The 20,262-nt window shown below is 45.9% G+C and overlaps 1 protein-coding gene across 1 annotated transcript in view; it reads left to right on the forward strand.

Annotated features, from left to right (window-relative positions):
* Nucleotides 1–20,262, forward strand: part of JAK3 (Janus kinase 3) — a 244,356-nt gene that overhangs the window by 152,185 nt on the left and 71,909 nt on the right. Inside the window, exon 14 of the mRNA XM_075850921.1 lies at nt 7,341–7,473. Within this exon, the coding sequence (XP_075707036.1) occupies nt 7,341–7,473 (133 nt within the window). The remainder of the gene's footprint in view (nt 1–7,340; nt 7,474–20,262) is intronic.

Raw genomic sequence — 20,262 nt, forward strand, 5'->3', positions numbered from 1 at the left:
AAAACCAATCCAGCAAAATCTGCTTCAAAAAATCCAAAAGGCGCTCCCTCCCTTCTGAGCCCTGCTGTGGGTCCAAACATCAGTTTACGACCACATATGGGGTATTGCCGTAATCGGGAGAAATTGCTTTACAAATGTTGGGTGGCTTTTTCTCCTTTATTCCTTGTAAAAATGAAAAAATTCTATGTTTCCACAGAAAAATAGGTGATTTTCATCTTCACAGACTAATTCCACTAAAGTCTGCAAAAAAACTGTGGGGTCAAAATGCTAACTATACCCCTAGAAAAATGCCTTGAGGGGTGTAGTTTCCAAAATGGGGTCACTTTGGGGGGGTTTCGGCTGTTTAGGTACCACAAGACCTCCTCAAACCTGACATGGTGCCTAAAATATATTCCTAAAAAAAGGAGGCCCCGAAATCCACTAGGTGCTCCTTTGCTTCTGAAGCCTGTGTTTCAGTCCATTACCATACTAGGGCCACATGTTGGATATTTCTAAAATCTGCAGAATCTGGGCAATAAATATTGAGTTGCGTTTCTCTGGTAAAACCTTCTGTGTTACAGATTTTTTTTTATTACAAATGAATTTCGGCAAAAAAAATGAAATTTGTAAATTTCACCTCTACTTTGCCTTAATTCCTGTGAAACGCCTAAAGGGTTAAAATATTTTCTGAATGTGGTTTTGAATACCTTGAGGGGTACAGTTTTCAAAATGGGGTGATTTATGGGGACTTTCTAATATATAAGGCCCTCAAAGCAACTTCAGAACTGAACTGGTCCCTGAAAAAATAGCCTTTTGAAATTTTATTGAAAATATGAGAAATTGCTGCTAAAGTTCTAAGCCTCGTAACGTCCTCGAAAAATAAAAGTACGTGAAAAAAAATGATGCAAACATAAAGTAGACATATAGGAAATGGTAACTAGTAACTATTTTGTGTGGTATTACTATCTGTTTCACAAGCAAATACATTTAAGTTTAGAAAAATGCAAATTTTTGCAAATTTTTGCTAAAATTTGAAGTTTTTCACAAATAAATATTGAATTTATCGACCAAATTTTTTCACTAACATAAAGTACAATATGTCACGAGAAAACAATCTCAGAATCGCTTGGATAGGTAAAAGCATTCCGGAGTTATTACCACATAAAGTGACACATGTCAGATTTGAAAAAATAGGCTGTGTCCTGAAGGCCAAAACAGGCTGTGTCCTAAAGGGGTTAAAAGAAGGTAACAAAGACAATAAGTCAATATATTCATTATGCCAGATCTTTTCCTTAATAGATAATGGCAAATGATAACCTAACGGAGACACCTCATAAGCAATAGCCTCTTTAACACAGGCTTCAGAAACACCTACACCTTTTTCCAATAGTGGTTTAGTCAAATCCACCATTGGAACTACATTAGGTGTCCAAACATCTGCTGGGGAACTAATGTTCCTCACAGATTTACTAGTGAAATCTGATAACATTCTAAATATATTAACGAAAATATCAGCATTAGGATCAACATTAACATTGGCAGACTGAGCAGCGCTCAGTCTACATGAAGTCTCACCCTCCTGGACAGGAACGCCAGCCTGGAGCTGCTCCTCAGACTTCTTATCTGCTGCTGCAAGTCTCCGGTTACTTCGTCCTGGAGATGATTTATCGGTGTTCCCAAGTCTCCCTCTCCTTTCCAGAGCAGGTGAATATACATGCCTAGTCTTGCGCTGCCTCTTCCGTGGACCTGGGGAGTCTTCACTGGCACCAGCACCCTTTAAACAAACAGCCGCTGCATCACTTCCGTCGGCAACAGGCAGGGTCACAAGCTCCGGCGGAAGCTCAATTGATGCGGTCATATCCGCTGACGTAAGTCCGACTTCCTCCATTGCTCCCGGAGCAGCTTCAAGACACTTCCGGAGCCAAGCTTCGCCACCACAACCCTCTGCTTTCCGAATTAATTCCCTCAGCAGTTCTTCCATTCTAAAAAAAAGGTGTGTTTCTCCTAGCGATGATATTTCCTCTTCTTCATCCAACTCGGACGGACAGCAGACCACTCCAAAACCTGGGAATATATATTCAAAATTCCCGCCTTTTTACCAAAGGGAACCAATGAAAACACCAGATTTTTCAGCCACATAGGAATTTTCCAGAACCTGTGTGTGCCAAGACCAAGTGGGTGGGGCACCACTGACCTGAACCTGACCTCATACAGGTAAGTACCAAATACAAATTGGGGAAAAAGAGGGTTAAACCAAATGACCTTTAATTAATGACCATAAAAGGAACTGAAGGAAAACAGGAGGGAAAAAGGGGGGGGCCGTGTTACCATGAGGGGCCACGCTGTAAAGAGGCTAATAGCCCCTATTCATTCTTTGATCTTTAGACTTCAATTAGTTTTTATAATATGACATTAAAAAAAACATATGTACAAAAACGCGAGTCAGTAAGTCACCAATAATAATAATTCTTATGGTGGCACTATCGATGAAGGTCATCAATAAACTATAATTTAGCATTTATTATTGATTTCCATAGTCGAGTCACATTATTATGACCTTCAGCTAATATCCAGAGTAACCGCCGTGTGCAGCACGGACAACAGCCAGACAGGCTGGGAGTGACTCAATAAGGTGCTGGTAGGTTGTCTCCGGTATCTGGAGCCATGCTGACGGCAGAGCACCCCACATTTGCTGGAGGGTGCGTGGAGGAGGATCCATAGAGCGAACGAGTCGATCGAGGTGGTCCCACAGATGCTCAATTGGGTTCAAGTCTTGCGAATAGGGGGCCAAGGAAGTACTTGAAAGGCTTGGTCATGCTCTTTCAACCACTGTCGGACATTTCTAGCCGTGTGACATGTCGCATTGTCTTGCTGGAAGATTCCATTTACCCCAGGGAAGACAAACAGCATGTATGGGTGGACGTGATCTGCAATGATGGATTCATACCCAAATTGTTTCAGAGTGCATTCCACATGGATAAGTGGGCCCAGAGAATGCCATGAAAAAATTCCCCAGACCATCTTGTGTTCTCCCAGCAATGGTTGCAGGGTGTTTATTCTCTGCTCATCCTCGCCTAACACGCCAATGTCCATCCGTTCGATGAAGCAGAAAACATGACTCATCGGAGAAGACAACTCTTTGCCAATCATCGGTGATCCAATTCCGATACAGCTGTGCAAATTGAAGCCTTTTTTTTTCCGAGGCACCTTTGTTAGCATAGGAGCAGTGATTATCCGTCTGCTTTGGAGCCCCATACGTAGTAGGATTAGCTGAACTGTTGTTTTAGTATGTATGGGTGAACGTGATTTGCAACAATGAATTCATACACAAATCGGTTCAGAGTGCCTTCTACATGGATGAGTGGGCCCAGAAAATGGCATGAAAAAATTCCCCAGACCATAACGTTGCTGCCACCAACTTGTGTTCTCCCAGCAATGGTTGCAGGGTGTTCTCTGATGTTTCTCGCCTGACACGTCCATCCATTCGATGAAGCATAAAACGTGACTCATCGGAGAAGACAACCATTTGGCAATTAGCAGTGGTCCAATTCCAATACTGCCGTGCAAATTGAAGCCTTTTTTCCAATGCACATTTGTTAGCATACGAGCAGTCAACATACGTCTGCTGCGGAGCCCCATACGCAGTCGGGTTCGCTGAACTGTTGTTTTAGACACACGTTTGGTAGCCCCCTGGTTGATTTGTATGGTGAGCTGCTCCACTGTAGTGTGTCGTTAGGCCTCGCGCACCTTCAAAGCTGACATTCAACTCTCACATCAATGGCACGTGGTGCTTCGCAGTTTCCACGTCGGTTATTCCCAATGGTGCCATTTGTCCACTCACAATACACTTTCACCACAGCAGCACACGAACAGTTCACAAACTGCGTTGTTTGAGAAATACTGCCACCCTTGGCCCGAAAGACAATAATCATCCGTTTTAGCAACGCTGATAAATTGCCCCTTTTACCCATGGTAACAACGAGTGATATGTGTTCAGACAGCCTATCGCACCTTATATACCCACCAGGACAGCCCACAACACATCACTTTCTTCATGGGCTATGCGCTGCCGACGTCGAAAGTAGGAGGTAGTCATAATAATGTGACTCGACTGTGTTTCTTAATTTACATAGTAAGCAAGCAGAATTGTCACGATAATTGGCCAGTGAAAACAACCTTAACCTCTTCCCTCTTTGGCCGCTTTTGACCTTCCTGACAGAGCCTCATTTTTCAAATCTGACATGTTTCACTTTATGTGGTAATAACTCCGGAATGCTTTTACCTATCCAAGCGATTCTGAGACTGTTTTCTCGTGACACATTGGACTTTATGTTACTGGCAAAATTTGCCCGATACATTCAGTATTTAATTGTGAAAAACACCAAAATTTAGCGAAAAATTGCAAAAATTTGCATTTTTCTCAATTTAAATGTATCTGCTTGTAAGACAGGTAGTTATACCACACAAAAATGTTGCTAACTAACATCCCCCATATGTCTACTTTAGATTGGCATCGTTTTTTGAACATCATTTTATTTTTCTAGGACGTTACAAGGCTTAGAACTTTAGCAGCAATTTCTCACATTTTCAAGAAAATTTAAAAATGCTATTTTTACAGGGGCCAGTTCCGATTGCCACAGCAACCCAGCGATTGCATCACTGGGTTGCTGGTCGGGTGAAAACTCTACTGAGAGCTCTATTGAGCGCAGCATCTGAGGGGTTAATCTGCCGGATCGGAGAATAGCTCCGGTCCTGGCAGTTACAGGAGGGTGCCAGCTGTATAATACAGCTGTCACCCCGCGGTGATGGTGCCGGCTCTGCTTCTGAGCCCGCACCATCACTGCGCCGTACATATACGGCGCTTTGCGGGAAGCACCTCCCGACAGCGCCGTATATATACGGCGGATGTCGGGAAGGGGTTAAAGAGGCTCTGTCACCACATTATAAGTTCCCTATCTTGTACATAATGTGATTGGCGCTGTAATGTAGATTACCGCTGTGTTTTTTATTTAGAAAAACTATAATTTTTGACTGAGTTATGACCTATTTTTGCTTTATGCTAATGAGTTTCTTAATGACCAACTGGGTGTGTTTTACTTTTTGACCAAGTGGGCATTGTGGAGAGAAGTGTATGACGCTGACCAATTAGTGACCAATCAGCGTCATACACTTCTCTGAATTTAATTTACACGGCATATAGTGATCTTATTAGATCACTATGTGCAGCCACATACACACACACACACACACACACACACACACACACACACACTAACGTTACTGAAGTGCACTAAGACTTAATATACATCACTACCAACCAAGACGGGATGTCTGTTCAGAATCCTGACACTTCGTTAACGTTTGTGTGTGATTTACAGCACAGCAAGCGTAATCTCGCGAGATTACACTGTAAATGACAGCCCAGCATGATCTCGATGTGCTGTGCTGTAAATGACACACAAACATTAGCGAAGTTCAGGATTCTGAAAATACATCACGTCCTGGTTAGCAGTGATGTCTATTAAGTCTCAGTACACTACAGTAACATTAGTATGTGGCTGCACATAGTGATCTAATAAGATCACTATATGCCGTGTAAATGAATGGAGAGAAGTGTATGACGCTGATTGGTCAGCATGATACACTTCTCTCCACATCGCCCACTTTGTCAAAAAGTAAAACAAGCCCAGTTGGTCATTAAGAAAGTCATTAGCATAAAGCTAATATAGGTCATAACTCAAAAATGATAGTTTTTCTAAATAAAAAACACTGCTGTAATCTACATTACAGCGCTGATCACATTATGTACGAGATAGGGCACTTATAATATGGTGACAGACCCTCTTTAAGGCAGATGGGACGGATACGCTGCGTGAAAATCACGCGGCGTGTCCAACCTGGAACACGCAGGACATTCCATACAAAAAAAAATCGCACCACATTGTACGCGATTTTTCAGACGTAAATTCCGCTGCGGAAGAAAGCCGTTCATACTTACCCCCTCCCTTCTTTGACGTCCGCTCTGGCCTCCCTGGATGACGTTGCAGGCCATGTGATGCTTCAGCCTGTGATTGGCTGCAGAGGTCACATGGGATGCAATGTCACCCAGGAGGCCGGACTGCAGGAAGAAGAAGGGCGTCCTAGGTAGGTATGATTTTTTTTTCTTCCAACGTTACGATTTTTGTGGCGTAAACGCTTGGCTTTCTGTTGCGGGTTTTGCATCCCCATTGAAATCTATGGGGGAAACCTGCAACGGAAAATCAACATAAACGCAGCATAAATAGACATTTTGCAGAATTTAATTCCCCACCGCAGGTCAAGTTATTAACGTTTACGCGTCATTTTTTTTCCGCAGCGTGGGCATGAGATTTACTAAATCTCACCCACTTTGCTGCTACTGTAAACGCTGCGGAATTTCTGCACAAAATACCATTACGGAAATTTACGCTACGTGGGAACCCGACCTAAGACTACCATACAGCTAAGCTGCAGTCACTTGTTATTGCTGTGCCTCAATAGAGTAGTGCTAAACGGCAACCAATCTCTGCTGAAATTTGACTTCTCTTTTTCATTGCCCCCCATGAACACAATTACTGTCCTATTCTCAAGTTGTTTCATGTAGACACAGGGACACTGTGGATTCAAACACCCATCCAAATCAATGTCCACACGTAGCCTGGTCTGAACAATAATAGCTTAGTTGTAGACATTGATAAATATTTTAAACCAAAAATTGGCCCAAAATCTGAATCTGAATCACATGAACACAAGACAGGAAGCGTTGTCATGGGAATAATGAATGTGGGCATTGGGCTCTTTATCTTGATGCACTGATATATCCATTAATAAGATAATGACATTTTTGTTCACATCTTTAATCTGTGGTCAAAGGATTTATAGATAAAATTTTTGGTAGTCCTCCTTTAAGATGTGAGGGAGCTGTTCTGTATAGATCATGACTCCTTAGGCTGCATTCACACGAGCACATTACGTCCATAATGGACGGACGTATTTCGGCCGCAAGTCCCGGACCGAACACACTGCAGAGAGCCGGGCTCCTAGTATCATAGTTATGTACGATGCTAGGAGTCCTTGCCTCTCCGTGGAACTACTGTCTCGTACTGAAAACATGATTACAATACGGGACTGTTGTCCGGCAGGGAGGCAGGCACTCCTAGCATCGTACAAAACTATGATGCTAGGAGCCCGGCTCCCTGCAGTGTGTTCGGTCTGGGACTTCCGGCCGAAATACGTCCGTCCATTACCGACGTAATGTGCTCGTGTGAATCCAGACTTATAATTGCATATAGTAATTAAAAATGCATTATTTTGACCTTTTACTTCAATCCTATCTAATATAGGAGGACAAACAGCTGGTTCATGGAAACATATCAGCTAAGAAAATACTTTTGAGCCGTGCAGGGGACAAGGACAGTTCTCCATTTATAAAACTCAGTGACCGTGGTGTAAGCATCAAAATCTTGGAAAAAGGAAGTAAGTAATAGGTTTCCTAAATATTTCCCCTAATAGGGTTGTCTGGGATTACTGTGTTTTTGTACTAAGTATTATATGGTCGGCCAGTCCAAAGAAATAGTAAAGTATGTCTAATTCTTTTTATATACATATACAGTCAGGGGCGTAACTAGGAAATACTGGGCCCCATAGCAAACTTTTGACTGGGGCCCCCCCTCCCCTGGGTGTCAATGATAGTGCCTTTTTTACAGCCCCCCCTGTAGATAACGCCATACAGTCCCCCCTGTAGATAACGCCATACAGTCTCCCCTGTAGATAACGCCATACAGCCCCCTCTGTAGATAACGCCATACAGCCCCCCCTGTAGACTGTATGGCGTTATCTGCAGGGGGGACTGTATGGCGTTATCTACAGAGGGGGACTGTATGGCGTTATCTACAGGGGGGACTGTATGGCGTTATCTACAGGGGGGACAAAATGGCGTTATCTACAGGGGAGACTGTGTGGCGTTATCTACAGGGGGGACTGTGTGGTGTTATCTACAGGGGGGACTGTATGGCGTTATCTACAGGGGGGACTGTGTGACGTTATCTACAGGGGGGACTGTATGGCGTTATCTACAGGGGGACTGTATGGCTTTATCGCTAACGCCATACAGCCCCCACTGTAGAGAACGCCATACAGCCCCCCCTGTAGGGAACGCCATACAGCCCCCCCTGTAGGGAACACCATACAGCCCCCCCTGTAGGGAACGCCATACAGCGCCCCCCCCTGCAGGGAACGCCATACAGCGCCCCCCCCTGCAGGGAACGCCATACAGGGCCCCCCCTGCAGGGAACGCCATACAGCACCCCCCCTGCAGGGAACGCCATACAGCGCCCCCCCTGCAGGGAACGCCATACAGTGCCCCCCCTGCAGGGAACGCCATACAGCCCCCCCTGCAGGGAACGCCATACAGCCCCCCCTGCAGGGAACGCCATACAGCCCCCCCCCCTGTAGGGAAAACCACACAGCCCCCCCCCCTGCAGGGAACGCCATACAGCACCCCCCCCTGTAGGGAACGCCATACAGCCCCCCCCCCCCAAAAAAAAATGCGACCTATAGTGTGTCCTACAAATAACATGCATCCCCTATCCACAGGATAGGGGATACATGTGTGATCGCTGGCATTGATAGGGAGACTGAAAGTCCCCTGAAGTTCTCCATGACTAACCTCTGACTTCCGGGGTCTGTGTCGGCAGCTCCGTAGAAATGAAAGGAGCGCTGGTCACGCATGCGCACAAGCGCGACCGGCGCTCCATTCATTTCTACGGAGCTGCCGACACAGACCCCGGAAGTCCGAGGTTTGTGATGGAGAACTTCAGGGGACTTTCAGTCCCCCGTTCTCCCTATCGCTGCCAGCGATCGCACATGTATCCCCTATCCTGTGGATACAGGGTACATGTCTTTTGTTTAATGGCAGAGCGGGGAGATACCTCCCTGCTCTGCCGTAGTGATCAGTGGCGTCCCGCTGTAGCAGCCATAGCGGCTGCTAGCGGAGCCTGCGGCCATGGTGGGGGCCCGTGCCGGCGGGCGACACGGGCCCCCTCATGCCGCGGGCCCCGTAACAGTCGCTACGGCTGCTACGGCGGTAGTTACGCCACTGTATACAGTTATAGACAAAATTGTTGGAAAACCCACAATGGTCACTGAAATAACGTAGTCATACATTTTAATTTGTTGAAAATCAACTAATGTAAATCAGACATTGCTTATGAATTGTGGTTCAACAGAAAAATTAAACAAAAAAAAATGAATGAAACTGGCCTGGACAAAAATGATGGTCCCCTTAACTTAATATTTTGTTGCACAACCTTTTGAGGCAATCACTGCAAACAAACGATTTCTGTAACTCTCAATGAGACTTCCGCACCTGTCCACAGGTATTTTGGCCTACTCTTCATGAGCAAACTGCTCCAGCTGTCTCCGGTTTGAAGGATGCCTTCTCCAGACTGCAGGTTTCAGCTCCTTCCACGTATGTTCAATAGGATTTAGATCAGGGCTCATAGAAGGCCACTTCAGAATAGTCTAATGCTTTGCTCTTAGCCATTCTTGGATGTTTTTAGTTGTGTGTTTTGGGTCATTATCCTTTTGGAGACCACGGCCGTATTTCGAGTTGGTGCTGCCCAAGGCACTTTTAGGGCTGACGCCCCCGATAAGCTTTTCTGCTGCAAAAATTGCAACATGTGCTAATTGTTGCAGGTTTTACCTCCCCAATGTATTCAATAGGGAAAACCTGCAACATAAAACCAGCGATCCCGCTGCATAAATTGACATGCTGCGAATTGAAAAACTCACCGCAGGGTAATTTATGAACAGGTGGATGAAGTTTGTTCTCATCTCATGAACTTTGCTGTCACTGTATTACGCTGCTGATTTTTCGCAATGAAATCCGTTACGGAAAATCCACAGTGTTTACGCTATGCGTAGACATACCCTAAAATAAATGCTCAGAGCTACACCATTACCATTCCCTCCCCTGCCCCCCACATGAACACTGGGGCCCATTTCCCCTATTATTGATCAGTTCACAGTTTTTTATTTTATTCGGGAAAAAAACCACTCCTGTCGCAGCCCCCCTTCCCAACTGGAGCAAATTACGCCCTGCCGGTTACATCAGTACATTGTCCTACTTTTAAAAGTAGGCCAATGAAATGAGGTAACCTGGGACCATGTGATGTAAACTAACCAATGACAGCTTAGAGCTGTCACTGCTTAGTTTACTGTTACAGACCCAAAAAGGTAAGTATAATAATGGTTTTGCTTTTTTACTTATTAGTGTTACTAATGTGTTGTTTTTTTGTGTGTTATTTACAGGTTTGGTCATTGGACTACGTCAGAGTCAAGGACTACTTTGATTTCTGCGTTTTTATTTTCAATAAGATGGTTAAAGAGGGTTGTGGGGGGGGCTTTTATTTCAATAAAAAAAAATTGTGTTGGTGGGATTTTTTAACTTCTCAACAACTGCCTTAGTAATGGTGGCAGTCTGATAGACCGCATAAATTACTAAGGAGGGGCTTAGTGTTAGCCGGTGAAGAGGCTAACACTAACCGTCCCATTATTATTCCGGTACCCAATGCCACCAGGGGTGCCGGGAAGAGCGAGGTATAATCCAGTACCCGACCATCTGTAGGGCTGGCCGGGCACTGGGGCGGCCGCAGGCTGTTATTATTAGCCTGGGAAAGCCAAAATACAATGACCCTTCCCACCCTGGTAATTCTAGCCTGCTGCTGTGTTGTATCTGGCTGGTTATGAAAATTTTTTTTTTTTCAATTATTTATTTAAAAAAACCGATGTGGGCCCCCCCCCCCATTTTTCATAACCAGCCAGATACAACACAGCAGTAGCAGCCTAGCATTACCAGGCTTTCCCAACCTACTAATACCAGCCAGCGGCCACCCCAGTGCCTCACCATCACTACAGATGGTCGGGTACTGGATTATACTCAGCTCTTCCCGACACCCCTGGTGGCGGTGGGTACCGGGGTAATAATGGTGGGTTACTGTTAGCCTCTTCATCGGCTAACTCTAAGTCCCGCCTTAGTCATGGACGCTGTCTATCAGACAGGCACCATTACTAAGGCAGTAGTAATAAAGTTTAAAAAAACACAGACACAGAGAAAAAATATTTTGTTGAAATAAAAACCCCCCACACAACCATCATTAACCAATGTATTGAAAATAAAAACACCATCATCGAAGTAGTCCTCGAATCCAACGTAGTCCAACAACCGATCCTGTAAAAAAATAAAAATAAAATAAACATTAGTAACACTAAGGCTGGGTTCACACGACCTATTTTCAGACGTAAACGAGGCGTTTTATGCCTCGAATTATGTCTGAAAATACGGCTCCAATACGTCGGTAAACATCTGCCCATTCATTTGAATGGGTTTGCCGACGTACTGTGCCGACGACCTGTCATTTACCCGTCGCTGTCAAACGACGACGCGTAAAAAAAACGGCTCGTCAAAAGAAGTGCAGGACACTTCTTGAGATGTAATTTGAGCCGTTTTTCATTGATTCCAATGAAGAACAGCTCCAAATTACGGCCGTAATTGACGCCTCGCAAAACAGCTCCGTAATTTCAGACGTAAATGCAGTTATCGTGTGCACATATCCTAATAGGTAAAAAAGCGAAACCATTATTATACATCCTTCCTGGGTCTGTGACAGTAAACTATGCTCTAAGCTGTCATTGGTTAGTTTACATCACGTGGTCCCAGGTTACCTTAGTTCATTGGCCTACTTTTAAGAGTAGGACAATGAACATAGGCATCCGTACCCCATGTGATGTAAACGAACAAATGACAGCTTAGAGCTGTCACTGCTTAGGTTACTAAGCCTTGTAAGTGGCGCAGGATCACCTCGGGTGCGTGTGCCACTGTAAACCTCCTTCAGATACAAAGGAGTCCCAGCACTAGGAGTTACTAACATTGGCGGGGCTCAGCAATAAAGTTTAAGTTGATGAAAGCCTGGTCTTTTCTGATCAGGCCTGCTCCAGCGGAACGACGGCAGGCGGCGCGATAACGTCATCGCGCCACCTGCACCACAAAAAAGCGCCAAATGATGAGGAAGAGAACTAATGGTTCCCTTGCTTCACCTGCGCTTTCAATTGTATCCGCTTCCTAAGGACGCGGATACAATTGAAGACAGTACATTAGATTAGAGTTGTCATCACAATACCAGAATTTGGACTTTGATACTGATACTTTGTGTAGTATTGCGATTCTCAAAATCAAAACCAAAACGATACTTGCAAACAAAAATAATAATTAAAAAAAAAAGTTCTTCCATTTTCTGATGTGAGGCATGTGGTTTGATTAATTTTGAACCTCCATTTGCCTCACATTAAGGCCTCATTCAATAAACATTTATTACGTCCATGTGACGGCCGTTAAAACAACGGCCATCACACGGACCTATGTCATTTAATGGAGCCTTTCACACGGCCGTTGTTTCAATGGACCGTGTAAAGGGTCCGTTAAAAAATAGGACATGTCCTATTTTTGTGATTCACGCATACAGGGGCGTAGCTAGGAAACACTGGGCCCCATAGCAAACTTTTCACTGGGCCCCCCTCCCCTAGGTTCCACACATAGCCGCCCTTGTAGATGGTGCCCGCCTGTAAATAGTGCCATAAAGTCCCCTCCTGTAGACAGTGCTATACAGCACCCCCTGTAGACAGGGCTATACAGCCTTCCCATACAGTGCTATACAGCTATCCCCGTAGACAGTGATGTACTTTCAAGTATCACAAAGAGGGACAATCGATGCGGCGCGCAGCTGCAATTTTTTTTCTTTTGAGACACGCCTCTAATCCCACCCAATCCCCGCCCATACACACCTAGTTCAGCATACCCAGTATCATGCTCCTATAGTGCCCCCCACACAATATCATGCCCCCATAGTTTCCACCATACAATATAATGCCCCCATAGAGTATAATGCCCACACAGATGCCCCATACAGTATAATGCCCACACATGCCCCCATACAATATATTGCCCACATAGATGCCCCATACAGTATAATGCCCACACAGATGCCCAATACAGTATAATCCCCACACAGATGCCCCCATACAGTATAATGCCCACACAGATGCCCCTATGCAGTACAATGCCCAAACAAATTCCCCCATACAGCATAATGCTCCATAGCTGCCCCATGCAGCATAATACCCCCATAGCTGCCCCACAGTATAATGCTCCCCATCAGGACCGGCCCTAGGATAGATGGCGCCCTGTGCGAAATGATCTCTCGGGGCGCCCCACCCCATTATTTAAAAAAAATGCCCCATAAAAAAATTATAATGCCCCTTTAGTGCCCCCATACAGTATAAAAATAATATTTAATAATATATTACAACCCCTTCAAGGACACAGTATTTTGTCCTCTAATTGTGCCCACAGTATAATGCCATCTGTAGTACCCCTACACAGTATAATGTCCGCTTAGTGGCCCCCACACAGTATAGTGCCCCCCTGTAGATTTTGCCATATAGCCTCCCTGTAGACAGTGCCATAATCCCCCACCTCCTTTTTGTAGATCGTGCCATACAGCCCCCCATCTCCCCCATGTAGACAGTGCCATACAGTCCCCCACCTCCCCCTTGTAGACAGTGCCATACAGTCTCCCACCTCCCCCTTATAGACAGTTCCCTCAAACAAAAACAAAAATTGTACTCACCTAGGCCCCGTTCTCATGACGAACTGAGCTGCTCCATGACGGGATCCTGTAGCCTAGTACAAAGTTTCCCAACTTTTTCAGATTCGATGCAGCACTGGAAAAATAAAATTTGCTCAGGGCTCCCCTACCAAAAATTGTTTCGAGAAAGACAGAAAACGGCTAAGAACAAGCACTACACTCATAGGGTATGTTCACACACGTTTTTTGTAAGGCAAAAAAAATCTGCCTCAAAATTCCTTCAGCAACTGACAGCGTTGTGTGACCTTTTTTTTTTTTTTGTGTTTTTTCTTAAGCTGTTGAAGCGAATGCAAAAGACGCAGGAAAAAAAGCTCCAAACGAGCGCCGCAGAAATTTTCTGCCTCCTATTAATTTCAATTGAGGTCAGAGGCGGAAACCCCTTGAAGACCATCAGCCCCCCACTCACAGTAAAATGACCATCAGCCCACCACTCACAGTAAAATGACCATCAGCCCACAACTCACAGTAAAATGACCATCAGCCCACCACTCACAGTAAAATGACCATCAGCCCACCACTCACAGTAAAATGACCATCAGCCTCCCACTCACAGTAAAATGACCATCAGCCCACCACTCACAGTAAAATGACCATCAGCCCACCACTCACAGTAAAATTACCATCAGCCCACCACTCACAGATTCCCCCTGTAGGTAGCACCACACAGCCCCTTGTAGGTAGCGCCATACAGCCCCTTGTGGGTAGCGCTACACAGCCCCCTTGTAGATAGCGCCACACAGCCCCCTATAAAGAGCGCCACACAGCCCCCTGTAGAGTGCGCCACACAGCCCCCTGTAGGGAACGCCACACAGCCCCCTTGTAGATAGCGCCACACAGCCCCCTTGTAGATAGCGCCACACAGCCCCCTATAAAGAGCGCCACACAGCCCACTGTAGAGTGCGCCACACAGCCCCCTGTAGGGAATGCCACACAGCCCCCTGGTAGGAAGTGCCGCACAGCCCCCTGCTATGGAGTGCCGCACAGCTCCCTGGTAGGGAGTGCCGCACAGACCCCTGGTAGGGAGTGCCCCACAGCCCCCTGGTTGGTAGTGCCCCACAGCCCCCTGGTTGGTAGTGCCCCACAGCCCCCTGGTTGGTAGTGCCACACAGCCCACAGCCTCCTGGTTGGTAGTGCCACACAGCCCACAGCCCCCTGGTATGTAGTGCCACACAGCCCACAGCCCCCTATTTGGTAGTGCCACACAGCCCACAGCCCCCTGGTTGGTAGTGCCACACAGCTCACAACCACCTGGTTGGTAGTGCCACAAAGCCCACAGCCCCCTGGTTGGTAGTGCCACACAGCCCCCTGGTTGGTAGTGCCACACTGCCCACAGCCCCCTTGTAGTGCAAGGACTACGAAATGACCCTGATAGCTGGCAGGCAATAAACATTCAAAAAAGGACAACTGTGCAGGAGCACACAAAACACCCAGCTTTCCCAGCTATCAAATAAATGTGTGGAAATAAACTAAGACATAACTTTTATTTAGTCTCGCTAAAGGATTAATCCTTTTAGCGAGATTAAATAAAAGTTATATCTTAGTTTATTTCCACACATTTATTTGATAGCTGGGAAAGCTGGGTATTTTGTGTGCTCCTGCACAGTTGTCCTTTTTTGTAGGTAGTGCCACACAGCCCACAGCCCCCTTGTAGATAAACTCCCCCCCCAACCCCTTCCAGTATAGATAGCGCCACTGTAGCTCCCTGAAGGAGCGGAATCCCCATGTGGCCGGGGATTCCGCTCCTGGAGCCCTGCTTGATGTCTCTGTCCATATATGGACAGTGACATCAGGGGAAACTCCTGAAGCGGAATCCACGTCCACAGGGTTGCTGAAACTGTGACCGTCGATTCCACTCCAGGAGAAGCTCCTGTCGTCTGTATCCATGATGTCATTGGCTTCCCCTGGAGTGGAATCCCCGGTCATAGCGTCTGCAACGCTGTGACCGGGGATTCTGCTTCAGGAGTTTCCCCTGATGTCACTGTCCATATATGGACAGAGACATCAAGCAGCGCTCCATGAGCGGTATCCCCGGACACGGGGATTCCGCTTCTTTAGGGAGCTACAGTGGCGCTAGTAGATAGAAGAGCAGGGAGATACCTCCCTGCTCTGCTATAGTGCCGTCGCTACCGCTATAGCAGCCGCAGCGCCTGCTAGCGGCGCCACCGCCCTCATGCCCGTTGTCACCGCTAGCAGCCGCTATGGCTGCTACAGCGGTAGCGACGGCCACTAAGTGAAGAAGCACCTGGGTGGAAAGGCGACTGCAGTTAGTGTGTTTATCCCCGCTGGTAGTTGCAACGGCGCGGGGATACACACACCCACTGGTGCCCCTCTTGCAGTGGGGCGGCTGGCGCCCTGTGCGACCGCACTGGTCAAACATATCCAAGGCCGGCCATGCACCCCATTTCTGCCGCACACAGTATAATGCCCCCATAGCTGTCCCCACACAGTATAATGCCTCCCATAGCAGCCCCCACACCATAAAATGCCTCCCATAGCTGCCCCCACAATATATTGCCCCCATAGCAGCACCCACAGTATAATGTCCCACACAGAATAATGCCCCCCATAGCTGCCACACACACTATAATGCCCCCTTATAGTTGCCCCCACAATATAATGGCCCCATAGCTGCCCCCACAGTATAATGCCATCCATAGCTGCCCCCACAGTATAATGCCATCCATAGCTGTCCCCACAGTATAATGCCCCCATACAGTATAATGCCCCCCATAGCAGTCCCCACAGTATAATGCCCCCATAGCTGTCCCCACAGTATAATGCCCCCCCATACAGTATAATGCACCCCATAGCTGTCCCCACAATATAATGCCCCCACAGTATAATGCCGCCCATACATTATAATGTCCACCATACAGTATAATGCCCCCCATATAGTAAAATGCTCCAATAGCTACCACTATTTCAGCCCCCCTTCCCAACCCAGTATAATGCCACATAGTATACAGGGGTTATTGTGGGAGAGCGAGCATTTTCTTTTCTGCTATGGGTAAGGTTGTTTTTTGATACTCTTATGCACTGATGATACTTCTTCTTCTCCCTCTTTACCAGTCAGAAATGTTTACATGGGATTACAATTCAATAGCACTGAGACCCATTTGGGTCGCAAATAGATTTTGTAGAAACTAATAACAGCCTCTCTATTGTATATATACTATCCAGCATTGTTTTTGGTCTCGCTCTATTATACCACATTTTTGTACTAGAGTCTTGTCTTTTTATGTTTTTAATACAGTGTTTGTCTTATCTGTTTAATAAATTTGTTACAAATCTTATATACATATGGCTATATGCTCAATTTTTTTCGATATGGTTCATATATTTATGGAGTTGCCCGCTTGGTAATGATGGGGGGATGTTGGTTCAAGCCTCTAAGAAAACTGCTTTTAGAGTTTATACTTTGATTATAATGCCACATAGTGCCTAAAAGAAAAATAATAACATAATTACTTACCTATCCCCGTTCCCACGACGGGTGGAGGATCCTTCTCCTCAGGTCTGTGCTGTGAGTGACTCTGCGCAGACAGGCGGGATGACATCACTACGTCGCGCCTGCCTGCGCCGAGCCGCCCACGGCAGAGTGAATGCTGGAGCAAGGAGCCGTCAGCTCCTTGCTCCAGCATTCAGGAAGCGGGACCATTGCGGCCAGGCTGAGGGGCCCGGTCGCAATTAGGGTATGTGCACACGTAGTGTTTTCAGGCGTATTTCGGGGCGTTTATCTCCCTTTTCTATCATCATGTTCAATAGCATCTGCGTCCGAAGGACGCAGACACTATTGAATGTGGAGTCGCTAACGCTGTAGCAGCCATAGCGGCTGCTAGCGGAGCCTCCGGGCATGTACTAGCCCCGTACTCCGGGCATGTACTGGCCCCGTAGCAGCCGCTATGGCAGCAACAGCGGTAGTTACACCACTGCACGCATCCCTCCATAGACTCTAGTCTATGGGGGATGGGTGATAACGCATCCCACAGGGGTGGAGCACGGATGCACCTCGGACGTGGAAAAACTGTAGTTTTTCACGTCCGAGGTTTCATATGCTCGTGTGAATCTAGCCTAATTGTAATTAACCCCATCGTGTTTCTTAGTCATAATGGACAAAATTGGGTTATTGTGTGAGGTACATGATGGGGTTAATTACTATTAATGAACATGGAGGTTCAAAATTCATAACACCATGTGCCTCACATTAATATGTGAAAGAAAGCAGTTTTTCTTTTGTTTGTTTTTTACAGCTATAAATTTATTGTGCAGGTTATTACGGTCGTGACAATACCTAATGTGTATATATTTTGTGTATTGAGACTTTTTAATTTTAATGTTTATTGTAAAAAATGGATGTGTATATTTAAAAAAATTTAATTAATTTAACATTACTTAATTTTTTTTTTTTTCTAAACTTGAATGTACTGGCATATATCTATATACTGATAGTACACAGACAGTTGTTAGGACATACCTAAATATGCCCTAACAGAAAGCCCTGGGGTCCTTCAATGGTCCCTGGATTGTCTGCCCATATATGGTATATCCCGCAATCGCGTCACAGGGATTCACTGTGACGCGATCTAAGGGGCATCTCCCTTTGCGTTTTCCCCTTGAATGCTGCAGTCAGCTTTGATCGCAGAATTCAGTGGAATAGTGGTGGAGAGCAGAGGTTTCCCTCATCTCCGCTGTTATAGTGGGTCTGCGTCTGTGTAATACAACCATTGCCCCGCTCCTGACAACAAGTGTACGCGCGGTCAGCATAAGGTGATGATGACTAATGAGCGGCGGCGCCGGCACTGAAGACAGAACATGGGGGTTTTTTGAAGTGCGTCCGCCATGTTCTCTCTCTTCAGTGCCGGCGCTGATTAGTGCAGCGCCGGCCGCATCACCTCATGCTGGCCGCGCGCACACACACGAAGGGGGGAGGGAAATGGCTGTATTACTCAGCCGCAGCCCCGCTCTTACTACATTCATGTATTGCAATACTGAGCTGTGCGGCCACACAGCTTAGTATCGATATACATTAATTAACGTTATTGAACATTTACTTACCTAACCTGCTGCTCTGCCGTCCGAGCCTAAGACACACCCACTATTCGCGGATTGGCCACGGCTGCTCACGTGTCTTATAGCCTAAGAAGCTGCCCCCCCCCCCCCCACTGCCCAGGCCACAAGATACATTTTTAATTAATAAAAAAAAGGATCTTGCAGCCGCCCCCCCCTGATGGACGCCCTAGGCACTGCAGCCCCAGTGCCTAGTGGCAAATAAGGCCCTGCCCATGACCTGCGACTGAGACCAAGCTTTCTGACGCTGGGCATCACATTTTGCTCCAGAATGCCTTAATAGTCTTGAGATTTAATTCCACCCGGCACAGATTCAAGACACCCTGTGCCAGATGCAGCAAAGCAGCCCCAAAATATAACCAAGCCTCCTCCATGTTTCACAGTGGGTACAATGTTGTTTTCTTTATATGCTTAATTTATGCTTCGACCATGGGTCCCCCGGACGAAGTAGGTGGCGTAACACGTGAGGGGATCAGGGTCCCCCTCTTTAGGTCTGTATTCTATCCTCTTTTTTGTGCCTGTCTAGTCTAATTGTTTTCCCTAACTTGAAACTTGTCACTATAGGGCTGCTGCATTTATTGTTCAGACACTTGCTCTTGCTGTATTTACTCATTTATTTTTTTCTATATGAGGTTTTTAGTATTTACGTGTGGGGATCCTTTTATCATGGGTTTGTTCCATTTTATATTCTGTATTTTATTTTGCATCTAATAAAGGTGTTGTATTTTGCATTATACTGGTTATCCTGCCTGTATTTTGTGATAGGAGTATCAAGTTTATATATTATTTTAATGTTTTACTACTTTTACAAAGAAATAACTTTTTTTGGTTCGCCATATTCTGAGAGCCAAAATGTTTTAATTTTTTCGTCGATTGAGCGGTGTAAGGGCTTATTTTTTGTGGGACAAGCTGTAGTTTTTCTAAGTAGCATTTTGGGATACATGTGAATTTTTGATCCCTTTTTTATCCCTTTTTTTGGGGAGCTAAGGTGACCAAAAAACAGCAATTTGGGCATTTACATTTTTTATTTTTTCATGGCATTCACTGAGCGGGTTAATTATCATTATATTGCAATAGTTCTGACTTTTACAGATGCGGCGATACCAGTTATGTTAACTTTTATTATTTTAACATTACTTTAGGGGGAAAAAATGGGCAAATGTTTTTTTTTTTAACTTGTAATATTTTTTTTGTGGTACATTAACCCCTTCCTGACATTTGACGTATCGATACGCCAAAGTCGGGTAGGGGAAGTATGGAACGGGCTCACAGAGTGAACCTGCTCCATACGATGCCGGTGTCGGCTGTATGTTATAGCCGACACTTCAGAGTAACGAGCGGGATCGCGCTCGAGCGCGATCCCGCTTGTTTAACTCGTTAAATGCCGCTGTCGATAGCGACCGCAGCATTTAAATAGTTAGAAATAGGGGGTGACCCCCTTTAACAGCTCATCGCGCCCCCCGCAATGCAATCGCTTGGTAGCGATGGTTGCTAT

Source organism: Rhinoderma darwinii, chromosome 1 (assembly GCF_050947455.1).
Source record: "Rhinoderma darwinii isolate aRhiDar2 chromosome 1, aRhiDar2.hap1, whole genome shotgun sequence".
Classification (NCBI taxonomy): Eukaryota; Metazoa; Chordata; class Amphibia; order Anura; family Rhinodermatidae; genus Rhinoderma; species Rhinoderma darwinii.